This window comes from Vidua chalybeata, chromosome 4 (assembly GCF_026979565.1).
Source record: "Vidua chalybeata isolate OUT-0048 chromosome 4, bVidCha1 merged haplotype, whole genome shotgun sequence".
NCBI lineage: Eukaryota > Metazoa > Chordata > Aves > Passeriformes > Viduidae > Vidua > Vidua chalybeata.
Window position 1 is genome coordinate 56,223,467 of NC_071533.1, and position 13,004 is coordinate 56,236,470.

The window sequence follows — 13,004 nt, forward strand, 5'->3', positions numbered from 1 at the left end:
CTTTCTCCTTTCCTTTCTCCTTTCCTTTCTCCTTTCCTTTCTCCTTTCCTTTCTCCTTTCCTTTCTCCTTTCCTTTCTCCTTTCCTTTCTCCTTTCCTTTCTCCTTTCCTTTCTCCTTTCCTTTCTCCTTTCCTTTCTCCTTTCCTTTCTCCTTTCCTTTCTCCTTTCCTTTCTCCTTTCCTTTCTCCTTTCCTTTCTCCTTTCCTTTCTCCTTTCCTTTCTCCTTTCCTTTCTCCTTTCCTTTCTCCTTTCCTTTCTCCTTTCCTTTCTCCTTTCCTTTCTCCTTTCCTTCTATTCTATTCTATTCTATTCTATTCTATTCTATTCTATTCTATTCTATTCTATTCTATTCTATTCTATTCTATTCTATTCTATTCATTTTTCTAGTTCTGCTTGGAGACCACAAATGGCCCCTCTCTTGACGACCTCAAGATCACCAGTAGCTGCCAGTATTGCTTGAATACCATGCAAAGTTCATCTTTCTCTGTCAAGACAAGGACAGAAAGCAATCCAGCTCCAGATATAGGGACTTTGAGCTCCAAGAGATCTTTCCATACCCAAGAATATTGTTTAAGGACCGTTAGGCAAAAACATCTTCTCTCTCCTCAAAGTTACCCCTATTTACAGAAGATTTTTTAGCAGTCACAGAAACTGCAAAGAAGCCCTCACACCAAAGGCTGTTTCACTGGATATTTAGACAAATTCTAAAGTAGACTAAGTAAAATAAACACAGAATTATTTGTAAAAAATATATTAGAGAAAATAAACCTGGTTAAGTATCATCCCATCCAATTGCTTAAATTTAAAATACTTAGTCAAAGATTTGTGAAACTGAATCCCTCTAAAGAACCATATTACTTGCTAGAACAACTGTCAAATTGTCATTTTTTTTAACCACTAAAGTATTAGGATAGACTCAAATTGCCTTTTCCTGCAGTGTACTGTATTTATAAGTAGTTTTCTTGGCTTTGGTATAAGTTCATCTAAGTTCATAATGCACAGACATTTTCAGATGTCATTGCCTCTAGGTCTAATTATCCCAAGTCGATTCCTTCTTCAGATTTTCAGCAAGGAATACATTAGATTTAGGGTTGGGTTTTATTCTTTTTTTACCAAATATTCTTTGCAACAGATGTTTAATTAAAGGCTGCTAGACAATTTAAATTTCTCAGAAGAATACAAATAAAAGCTGTTAATGAAGTAAATATCTGTTTAATTTACAAACATCAGTAGCATTACTGATATCAGTCCAAATATGACAAAGCACACTGCATTACACATGTACATCTAACTCTTTTGTAAAAAAAATAATAAAATAAAATTGAAAAAACATCTGCATTTTACAGGGTACCCTGGGTTTTACTGAAAGAAGAACACAACCCACTATTGATTACCAGTTCTACATTATAATTTAGCAGCAACATGTTAACATGGGGAACATTAGGGCAGTAAAGTAGTTTTTTTTTATTTGGGGATAATCACAGTTTTTGATAGCACAGCCTTTTTTTCTTTTTTATAAAAAAGGTAAAGAGCTCCATGGGAATATTAATTTATAAAGATCTATCTTCTAATGGAATTTTCTACACGCCATCTTATTCTCTGTCAGTACTGTATATAGGGAAAATTAACTTCTCTACAATTGCCATCTAGTGTAAAGACATTTTCTGTAATATATTACAGGTTCTTGGAAGGTGTCCTGAATATCAGCTATACGTGAAATCGCAAATTGTCACCACTTTCTATTCAGTGACACCAAGTGGTCAGATTCTAAGGAAAAGTAAAAGGGAATGGAAAGGAAAAAACAGACTGAAAACATTTACCCCAACACGACATGCTACGTTAGTTCTATTGCAAAAAAATCCTGATTTTTAAGTCCTTTAAAAAAATTACAAAAATACTGGGACAAATATAAATTAATATATATTAAAGCATTGAAAAACAGTAAAAGGGATGGCCTAAAAGGGTTAAGTACAATGTACTTTGATACAATAAATATTTCTCAATGAAACCCAATACTGTATAGAGTTGTTTAGAACTCATAGAAACAGAAATCCATATTATTACTAATTTATCCATCAATAATCTATTTTATCATCCCCAGAACATTTATATTACAAAAAATTAATACTGTAAAAGGGAAGATAAACATTTTTTTATGCTTCTTTTGCTAACATGCTGACATAAAAGTACACATCATCAGGAGATTTCAGGATTATAGTATATTCTTGTATCTCCTATTTCCCATTCATTAAATGAGACCCCATCTTCTCAAGATGCTTAAAAATTCCAAAAGACAAAATGTGTTTCAAACAATTGTTATTTCTGCATAATCTGATTCTTTTTGCTCATAAAGCTTCCTCGTCCATAGGTAAGTGATTGGAATTGTCTGTCAAGACAATAAAATAGACTGATACGAAAGTGAAAAAAACAAGCCTCGTGTTCTGGTCAGTATTTCATCTCTGAGCTGTTAAGTTGAAAGTCACATATGTATAGTGTCAGTGTATCTTCAGCATGTTATAAAGAAGAATCCATGTTAAAAGCAGTTAAAGTTTCCCATTTCTGCTGCAATGTTACCAGGTCTTTTTTTTTTTTTCTTCAAAGCTCCTCTTGGGTATGAGAAGTCTCAGTTCAAGCACTTGAATCTTTTTTTCAATGAAGAAAAAGTCTTTATTCTCATAATAAAAATAAGTCTGTTCTGTATTTTACAATATATTTCAAATATTTCCACTATGAAGCATTAATTAGTCCGACACGGTCAATAAGTATACAACATTTTCAAAAGACAAGTGTGACAGGGACACTTAGGAGGGACAATTTGTACAGCCACACTTCACCACTTTTTCAACCTCGTCTACAAAGGATGACCCGTCAGTGCATTCGAAGGAGTATTTCCGCCTCTTGCTCCGCAGTGGCCCGCAGCACTGACCGGCTGAGCACCCGCCTTTACATTCTAGTCTCGATACCTTCTTGGTCGTCTGGCACGCAGCATACCCTTGCTGCTTTTGGTAGTAATCTCGGACTCGTTCCCCTCGACAAGAGATTTCTGTGGGAAACAATGTTTAAAATAAGAGATACAATTTTGAGACGCAGGTCAAAGACTGTGTAACACAGGAAGATGCTGTGTTACTATTTGCAGTTGGGATTGGTATTTTAAAGCCCGACTGAGACTGCGTATTGGAAACTAGTGGTTCTTCCAAACGTAATGTGATTAATGCTGGGTTTCATTCCCTATACCTCCTATTTTCGGTAAAGCTTATATTATGTAAATGTAAACCATAAATACGAAGCTATTACAATGACAAGAAAATTGGAAGCTTAAATCTTTTCCTCTTTTATAAAAATACACATCTTCTGTTGCTACATTGCTTGCAGCTGGTTCTGTTTACCATAGGGAAATGTTTCAGAGAGCATGCAATTTAATTTATTAGACCTGGAGTTTAATATTATTCTAACTCTTATTTAATATAAGTTACATTCCGCTAACTTCATAAATTACTGAGGTATAAAGGCAGCTAAAAATGAGACATCTGTTAAAAGTTCTACAACCATATTCTTCTATTCACATCTATGTACAATACAAAATAAATGCCATCTGGGGTAAGGGGAAAAAAGGGAGAGGGAGAGCTTTGATAGACAAAGGAAAAAGAAAAAGGTAGGGGGAAAAGTCATCCTGTTTTCATCCATCTCACCTGCATAATTCGCTGTGATAAATCAGTTGAAGCTGAGAGGTCAAAAGTAGAGTTTGTGATAAAACTAGGAGCAGAATCATTGGATTTGGCTTCTCAGTTGCAGAAGGTAGAGAAACAATAAATACAGAAAGATACAGCAGGTAAAAGGTAATAGTTAAATATAGTAAAAATGTGTTTCTGAATAAAGGCAAAAAAAAGAAGAAATGTTTTCACAGCAAAACGTTTGATGAAAAAATCCTCAAAATGCAAACAAATTCATGGAAAAGGCTTGGTTTTTCTCTCATCAAGATAAATTCTTATGGTAGAAAAAAAAGCAACAAATGTGTTTGTTGTGGAAAAAAAAATTGGTCATGTTTTTGGTTGTTCATGTGTTTGGCTGTTCATGTTTTACTAAAAAAGCCTATTTTCTAAGACCACAACAACATGAATGACTTTTTTTTACCTTTATCACAACTGTCCCCCGTGTATCCGCTGCCGCATTCGCAATATGGTTTCCCAAGTCCTGAAAGCCTACATTTGCCATGTTTACACCTGATGGATTGGCAGGGGTTAAGCAGCATTTCCTCTTCATCACAGAGGACTCCCCCATGTCCCTGCAGGCATTTACAACTGTATGAAAATGCATTGATCGGCAAGCAGGTACCATGCACACATCTACAGGGGAAACAAGCCCAAGAGAATAAAAATAAATTATTCATCAAAGTTCAGGCTAAGCAACATTAACTACAAATACTTTGGACTGTACTTAGAAGAAATTGCTTTTGTTTCTAATGGACTTTTTCAGTGAGATGCAGTGAAGTGGTTTATAATTGGTATGCAGGTTTACACAAAACAAGCTGCAGTACAGAATTCCCTCTCACCAGAAAATAGCCACTGTAGATGTGTTATGGAAAAAATTTACAGGCCACAGTTATTAAAAACAACATTTCCTGTCTACCTAAATTTTCAGCATGCTTTTGAGAAGAACACAGCAAAATCAAGCCAAAGAAAAAAGAAACTCACCTGAAATTCTGGTTCATGTATCATTTAAAAGAAACTCCATATTGTCACTCATGAAATATGGGGCTCCCAGCACAAAGACAGGTCAGGCACTTCCTAAGAGAAACTATTCTGACCCGAGCAATTCGAGCAAGTTTCGAGTTGAACATGTGTTTTCCCTTCAAATATATTAGTCTGTGTTGCCAACTGCAAGTAGCAGGGTCTTGTAATGTTTGAAGCAGTTCTGTGCTTCACTGCAAGGCAACAGCACTCCCCAGAATTCATACCAAACCTTACACTAGGTGAGGCTGTGCATTGTCAAGTCTCACCCAAAGTAATTAAAGCAGCTAATTTCCCAGCTGAGCTTTGATAAACATTTGGGGCAGGCTCAAATCTTGTTAATACAAAAAAGATAGTGAGTTAATCTGCATCTGCTAAGTTTTGATGTACAGTAGTGTGGGAACACACAGCTGGTCTTCTCTTGGAGAGAGAGGTGGTGTTTCCCAAAAAGAGGATGCTTAATTATCTGTTCCTAGCTGTAAGCTGAACATCAGGGTATTTCATCTTCTGAAACCATCACCAATGACTTGGAATAAAATTACTTCCCTTTCCACATTTGGCAGCACAGGATCAATAACTTCCTTCCAAAAATATTGCTATTCTCTTTAACTGTTGCTTCCATAGACAAAATTTCTATTTAAATACTGTTTCCTAGGGAGATCACAGTGAAAATTCCTCTGTGGGGAGGAATGGAATCCTAACATACAAGTCACCCTTCCTGATGTTTCTGCTCTCTAATGTTTTTCCTCTCTGTAATGTACAACTCTTGAACTCACAATCTCCTTAGTATGTTATCACAGCCACCTTAATAAATGAAAAAATTGAGATTAAAAAATATAAAAATCCCATTTGATCTAAAATAAAATAATCAGCTTCAATTTGAAGATAGCAAAAATTCATCTAAAATTGCATGTCATCTTAAATGAAGAATTCTATTAAGATGCAATATCTCATTTGAAAAGAGCAACATCTAATTTTGAAATTTTTAGGATAACCAATCTGGGATTAAAACTTGCAAATATAAAACTAATAGGTTAAGCACCTCCTACTTCTCTATTAGTCTGTATTTTGAAGCAACTACATTCTCTACAAAAATTAAAAATTGCTCCTGTGGTTGAAGTCTGATATTTCAAAACTGTTATTTAGCAATTCAAAATTGAAGGCTTAGACAGTATATGGGGCAGATGGCTTTGTTTATTTTTCATTGTGTTTAGCATCTGATATTTTCACCATTTATAAAACATCCACTTTTAGGACATCTGATCTACAAAGTTACTCAGCTGGCACTGACATCCTGCTATACTCTATACAGGCTTTAGATATCAAAGCAATCTGTGTCAAGATCTTTGGTAACATTTTGCTTTGACTTAGAAGATGATTAAATTTTAGCTAATGCCAACTCTCATACTTTTGTTTCCACCTGCTCTTTCATCTTCAGACTGTACTGAAAGGAACATCAAGCTAAGTGCAAACTCTCGGGCACAGTTTCATCTCATCTAATTTTAGGTACCTGTGTCAGGCACTCAAGTTGGATGTATAATTGCCATAAGCTCCAGACACAGTCAGTCATGAGGAGAAATGAGCTTATCTAGAGGATGATTACACAACCTGAGGTCTTATTCATTCTTTTGAAATGTGCTTATTCCTTTACTGACTAGAGAACAAACTTTGGTCACTATATTTTGAATTCAAGCACCTAGATGTAGGTAAAGTAAATGTGTCTTAAGCCTTTTCATGATGTATATCTCAAAAAGATCACCTACATTTTTGAAACAGAGATCACAGTGACAATTCTGTTGCTCAGATAAAGCAGAATGTCAAAATGTATTAGATGGATAAAATGCATCTATTCAATAGACAATTTAGAGATAAATCAAGAATGAGATTCCCCAGGAAGTAAAGAAGAACGAAGCCCTCCTCTACTCCAAATTAAAAAATTTGGTTTGGCTTTCTCTCTTAAAAGCTCACAGCACTGTATACAGCTGAAACAAATCCAATACTTTAAAGAACAAACAAAATATTAACACTGTGCTCACTTACTTCTGTCTTTGATACTGCCTACATCTGATACTGATAACTTCATAATTTGCTGCAAAAAAAGCACTCAGTTTGGGTGATAATGTGCACACTTATAAGAAACAATGAAGAATCTAATATTTCAAGGACAGTTTAAAGAAATTCTCTGGCTTTTCTGATAGTAGAACTGATGGATACAGTTTGATGCTATTTTTTAATCCTGAAGTATTGAAATATAAAGTAATATTTGCATTTTATAACATGCTGTGACTTCCTTTCTTTAAAGTTACTGTGAAAGAGGACAGCCTAAAAAATGGACCAATAAAAAATTAAATGCTATAATGGTATCCTTCAAAATCTGACTGGTCTAGCTCTGGGAAGAGTTCAAAACTTTAAAGGTACTGAAAGAGTCTATAACCAATATAAATAAAACTGTGTTACAAAGCATGCTAACTGCTGTATAAAACTTTAAAGGGTCAGACTCTCCACACACTATGTGAAAAGATGATTCAAACATCATTTTATATGGGAATTGAAAATCATCTTATTAGAATCTCTTAGAAAACTTAGGCCACTGGTCCTTAAAAGTCAAAGAGTACATAGGCAAATGCTGCAGTGAAAAAGCAGCAGCCAAAAGACCCAAGCAGGCTTGCTTTAAAAGAAAAAAAAAAAAAAAGGAAAAAAAAAAAAAACCAAAAAGTTTGCCAAGCTGTAATAAGGACAGTGGTAAGGACAGACAGAATGGTATCTTGTTGCCCAAGATCAGTAAACACAAAATAACTTTGAACTTCTGAAGTTTCTGATCTTCTTGTGCTGGGAGTCCATGAATCTGTCTCTACAGTAAATTTGAAAGATGAAAATGCAGAGATATCAATACTGTCATACACACAATTGTACCTAACTTTTTCTATCTCCACACATTTATATACAAGAATCTTTCTATAGACATATATAAATATGTAAACTAAAATTTTCTGCTCAAATCAGTAAATAGAATTACCACACTCAAACAGAAGTTCACCACAAAGATTGAAATCTATTTTCCTCCTAAAACCTGGGTACTATGAAAATATAAAATATTAGGCATGTCCACTGTATCATTTTTCAAAAACACAGTAGAGAATATTATTATTATTAATATTAATAATAATAATAATAATGTGATTATTACCTCATTCTTTACAACTGAAAATAAGAAAATAGGGTTTTCTTCCATTTGCAACTACTTCAAAATTATTTTTGTGCCAAGGGTCATACCCACAGTTGCATCAGTGCATCTCGTTACAAAAGAAGCCCATACAGAAGTATGGGCTCCTCCCAGGCTTTAGGCAGAACTTCAGTGAGATGTGTGAATCTGCTCCCCTGAACCGGGGCCTTTCCCTCATTAGGTTTATGGAAAGAATATATGCTAAAACCTGGATGCTGTTTTCACTTTTACATGTCCAGGTTATGATGCTTCTTGCAAGTGTGAACTTTTATGAAAAAAAACCATAACAGGAGACATATGTGCATATTATACTACTGCTTTTTCTTGAGGAAGGACATACTTATTTCCGAGACACGGGTCGTTAGTTTGTTGATCACAGAGTGGTCCGGTCCATCCTCCTTCGCACTCACAGGAGAAGCCTGACTGGCTGGTAGCATGGCATGTGCCATGCACACAAACCTTCTTATGACAAGGCTCACAACCTGGCAGAATTCCCACTTGCAGGGGCACATTTCTGAAGTCCTGGAGTTCACTGTTGATATACAGATTACGGATGCAACCATGGAAGCTCGTGCCGTTCTGCCCTGGTGACTGGCGCAAAGCTGCTATGTTATTTTTCACAGGCATGCCTAGGAAATTAATAATAGCAAATAATCAGTGTAATAGTCATACAGTTTTCTATACCATTTTCTCAATTTTAAAAACACTTTTAAAGGACTGTTTCTTCTAAATTAATTATTCTTAGCTATTCAAACTAGAACCAAATTCCAAACAATTTGGAAATTGTCCTGGTTGTCAGACATGTGTGTAAACCAGCTCTAAACCTCTAAGTCTCTAAGTCATGCTTAAGAGATGAATATAAGACTTCACCAGAAAGGAAGCTCAGAGCTGTGAAAAGGTCAGCTTTGCCTGGTTTTGACCTAGTGCATTTAAGTCCAGGATAGCACAGTTTCTGAATCCCAGAAAAACAAAGGTTGTTGGAATTTAGCAGCTGATATGTAATTTTTTTATAAGCTAAGATACTCAAATCCAGAAGAATTTAGTAGGACCAGCTCATCAAAATGGAGCTAGCATACACATTTCAAATGTGAGGTTTTGCTATGGAAAATTTCTTGGAAAGGATAGTTTAACAGGTTGAGGTTCCAAAACTAAAAATACTTTTGTTTAGCATGTCTCAAAAGCAGACTAATAAAATAAAACTAAAAGCCATTCATAGTTTGCCATTACAGTCTAAAACAATCAATAATAAAAATAATTCAGTATCCAACTACTATGTGTATACTTTTTAGATAATGCAAATGTCCCCAATGTTGACCATTTTCAGAGTAATTCCTCTGTTACAGTCTATAGTTATAGGTGTAATTAGAGCAGTAGGTGTATGTGATGCACTTATCCGGTTACAATCATTCGAGAATAATTCATAAAGAAAATTACTATAAAACTTTTTCTTGTAAAAAATAGAAGTTCTTCTACTCCTACCCCCTGCTTTTTGTTTTCTTTTAACTTATTGCCAACATATTAGCCTATACAAGATAGTCCTTAAGATAATGCTTTCTAATAATGAATACACAAATGCCCAAATGAGTCCTGAGATTCACAAGTAAAGGAAATCAAAGTCCACTGAGCATTAAAAAGGATCTGTTTACCTGAAAAGAAATATTCTTATTACCTGCATAGGTTTATTCCTAGACAAAATCAACAATTTTCATTCTGGTATTTAAATAATGACAAGAAAGCAGCAATGTTCTGCATAGTTCCTCCTTAACCATATAAACTGGTTCTAGTAACTTTCTATATTCTTCTAATAACTTTCCATATTACTCTGAACAGTTAAGAGTCATGCAGAAATACTGTGTAACATAAGGAAGTAGACCGGCCTTTCATTTAGAGATTATTGTAATTTCATTTGTGCTAGGTTTCAGTGATTATAGAAATGAACAATATTGTATCCATACTGTTGAAGAGCCTAATCTTCTTTGATCTTATCAGTTAAGTAAGTGTATGGGGTTTGTGTGGCCAGGCTTCTCTGAGAAGCTGCCAGAAGTGTCCACTGTGTCCAAGAGAGCCAATGCCAGCTGGCTCCAGGACGGACCTGTCAAGTCTGCCTAGGCCGAGCCAGTCAGTGATGGTAGCAACAGCTATGTGATAACATATCTATAAAGGGAAAAAACCCAGAAGAGAAATTGTATAGATGTGACCAGAGAGGAGTGAGAATATCTGGGGACCAGCTCTGCAGATGCTGAGGTCAGTGAAGCAGGAGGGGGAGGAGGTTCTCCAGGTACTGGAGCAGAGATTCCAATGCAGCCCATGGTGAGGCAGCTGTGCCCCTGCAGCCCATGGATGTTCACAGGGGAGCAGAGATCCACCTGCAGCCCATGGATGTTCACAGGGGAGCAGAGATCCACCTGCAGCCCACGGAGGAGACCATGCTGGAGCACATGGATGCTTGAGAGAAGACTGTGACCCCATGGGAAGCCTGTGCTGGAGCAGGCTTCTGGCAGGACCTGTGGAGAAAGGAGCCCCCACTGGAGCAGGTTTTCCTTGGACTTGTGACCCTGTGGGGACCCATGCTGGAGCAGCCTGCTCCTGAAGAACTGCACCCCATGGGAAACAAGGGAGCCATGCAGGAGCTGTTTGTGGAGAACTGTCTCCCAGGGGAGGGACCCCACACTGGAAGAGGGGAAGGACTCCTTTCTCTGAGGTGGAAGCAATGGCAGAAATAATGTGATGAACAGACCATAACCCATATTCCTCATGTGCCTGCGTTGCTTGTAGGAAGGAGATAGAGAACTGGGTGGGAGAAAGTTAAGCCTGAGAAGGAGGGAAGGGCTGGGGGAAGGTGTCTTTAAGAAATGTTTTACCTCTCCTTATCCTCCTGTGATTTGGACTGGTAATACATTAAATTAATTTCTTCAAGTTGAGTCTGTTTTGCCACATCAGTAATCAGTGAGAGTTCTCTCCTTGTCTGCATCTCAACTTACGAACTTTCATCCTGTCCAGTTGAGGAGGGGGGTGATAGAGTAGCTTTGGTGGGCACCTGGCACCCAGGCAGGGTCAAACTCTAAAATAGGCTTTGAACTATTATACTAAAGGACTCAGCCTGCAAACAATCATGAGTTTTCATCTCCTCACATCTACTTGCCATATTCTCAAACCAGGGACAGGGCAGAGTCATCAAGGCCTCTTGACCCTGTTGTCTCCCTTGAAAGCCACACTCAGCTAATGTTCATAGAAAATGCTTGAGGTATCTCAGCAGAATAGATGCACTGAAGTTAATTTTTGTAAAAATATAAGGTGTATAAAACTAAGCACACCAATGCAATGCCAAACTAGATATTATACTTGAAAGCATCAGGAAACTTAGATTTCTGGGAACCATATAAGCACGTATGTATGATACCAAGCAATAGGTGGTATATCACACATGATTCAGAATTTTTTGTCTATTTTCTCTAATAAGGGAGAGATTTGGAAACACAATGCAAACATAGGCACAAGCTTTCAGCCTATACACTTTTGCTTCTTCTAGCAAGATACCAAATGTCAGAAGGCCAAAGTGTGTGTAAAACCTGCTTATATTCTTTAGCAATATTTCTGGCAAGGTAAGAGAGTAGTTCCCACCCCCTTTTAAGCTTTTGGACACTGAACCTGATTACAGGTAAATTACTGTTCAAGGAGGTAAATGGTAGGAATCTCTCTTAAACAAGTCACATAGTAAAACTGTTGAAACAAGTATCTAATTCTAGAAGCTGCCAGAACAGAGCAGGCACAAATGAGAAGCAGCTGATACTCTACCTGCCTCAGAAATAGGGACATCCATGAAAGAAGGTGCCACTCTCATCTAGTAAAATATGCTCTAATTTCCAAGAGAAGAATGTGAAGTATCAGTGATGTCTGAAGTATCTGTGATCCTTTGAAGAATTTTTGAGAAGAAACAGATTGTCCCTTAAGAATTCTTATACAAGCCATGCACTTTCTATATGATTTACTAAAATTCGTTACAGAAAAACTGAAAAATAACAAGCATGTGTATTCTGACCACACAAATGAGCCATACACGTGGGAAAGGCAAAAAATCCCAAAAGGTATAGATCAATTAGCTCACTTTTGGTAAAAATAATATTGAATTACCCCTTTCAAACCAAGCTACATATTGAGACCCAAGAGTAACATTAAAAAAAAAAAAAAAAAAAAAAAAAGGGGGAAGGCAGGGACAGAGCGAATAAGAGAGAATGAAAGCATACACTGTACAAGGGCTTGCTGTTAAGTCTGAATTTCAGCCTGCCAACTGAGGTGATGCTTATCAGAAATGCCATTTTAGCAGGAAAGTGGTAAGAGTAAGTGTAAGCTACATGATGATTTAGGTGTCAAACTAAGACTTTGGCAAAGATAAAAATACTGCATAAAAACCTAGTGAGAATTAAAATTCTTAACTGATGAAAATGCGTAATCAAATTCCCTAAAAAAATCCAGATATAGTTGGATAAGAAAAAAAATCATTGAATCCCAAAAAGATGGGTGATATAAAGACACAAAAATGAAAATTACCCATTTTAAGATTTTTAAAAATCATAAACAGATAAATTAGATAAATAGGAAAGATTAAGAGCTGAATGTCAACCTACTGGGTTTTTTTCCTTTATTTTGTTACAATGTGCTTCTATGATTGGTTTTCATTATTTTTTGGATCAACATTTTCTATGACAGCGGAAATAATTGCCTGTTTGGAGCCTCAATGTGAAGAATTATAATAGAATAAACACGAGAGGAACATGCACTAGAATGCAAAAGACTGCTGCTCTTAAGTATCAAACCAGTAAGAGAAAAGATTATTTCCAAAAGTTTTTCTTCTGATCCTTGAAGATGACAATGCAGATTAGTATGGTTCTCCTAATGGAGGCACAGATCTGCAGGGTGAAGAAGCAAGGAAGAGAACCATATGTCACAAATCAGCATCACAGTGGTAAGAATGTGCCCAGAATAAATGTTTACAGTTGGCAGTCTGGCCTCATTTCATCAAAAGGTGCTCGTAACAGACAGGAGGATTATTGTTC

The 13,004-nt window shown here is 36.4% G+C and overlaps 1 protein-coding gene across 2 annotated transcripts in view; it reads right to left on the reverse strand.

The window, feature by feature from the left end:
• Nucleotides 1–1,196: 1,196 nt before the first annotated feature.
• The window catches only part of SLIT2 (slit guidance ligand 2), a 261,870-nt gene continuing 250,062 nt past the window's right edge, over nt 1,197–13,004 (reverse strand). The window contains exons 35-38 of one of the 2 annotated variants that reach the window (XM_053940915.1): nt 8,291–8,579; nt 4,132–4,343; nt 3,690–3,778; nt 2,853–3,043 (exon numbers count right to left, since the gene is read on the reverse strand). In XM_053940915.1, the coding sequence (XP_053796890.1) occupies nt 2,951–3,043; nt 3,690–3,778; nt 4,132–4,343; nt 8,291–8,579 (683 nt within the window). In that variant the 3' untranslated portion in view covers nt 2,853–2,950. Of the gene's footprint in view, nt 3,044–3,689; nt 3,779–4,131; nt 4,344–8,290; nt 8,580–13,004 lie in introns of both variants that reach the window. The other variant, XM_053940914.1, reaches the window with a different exon arrangement.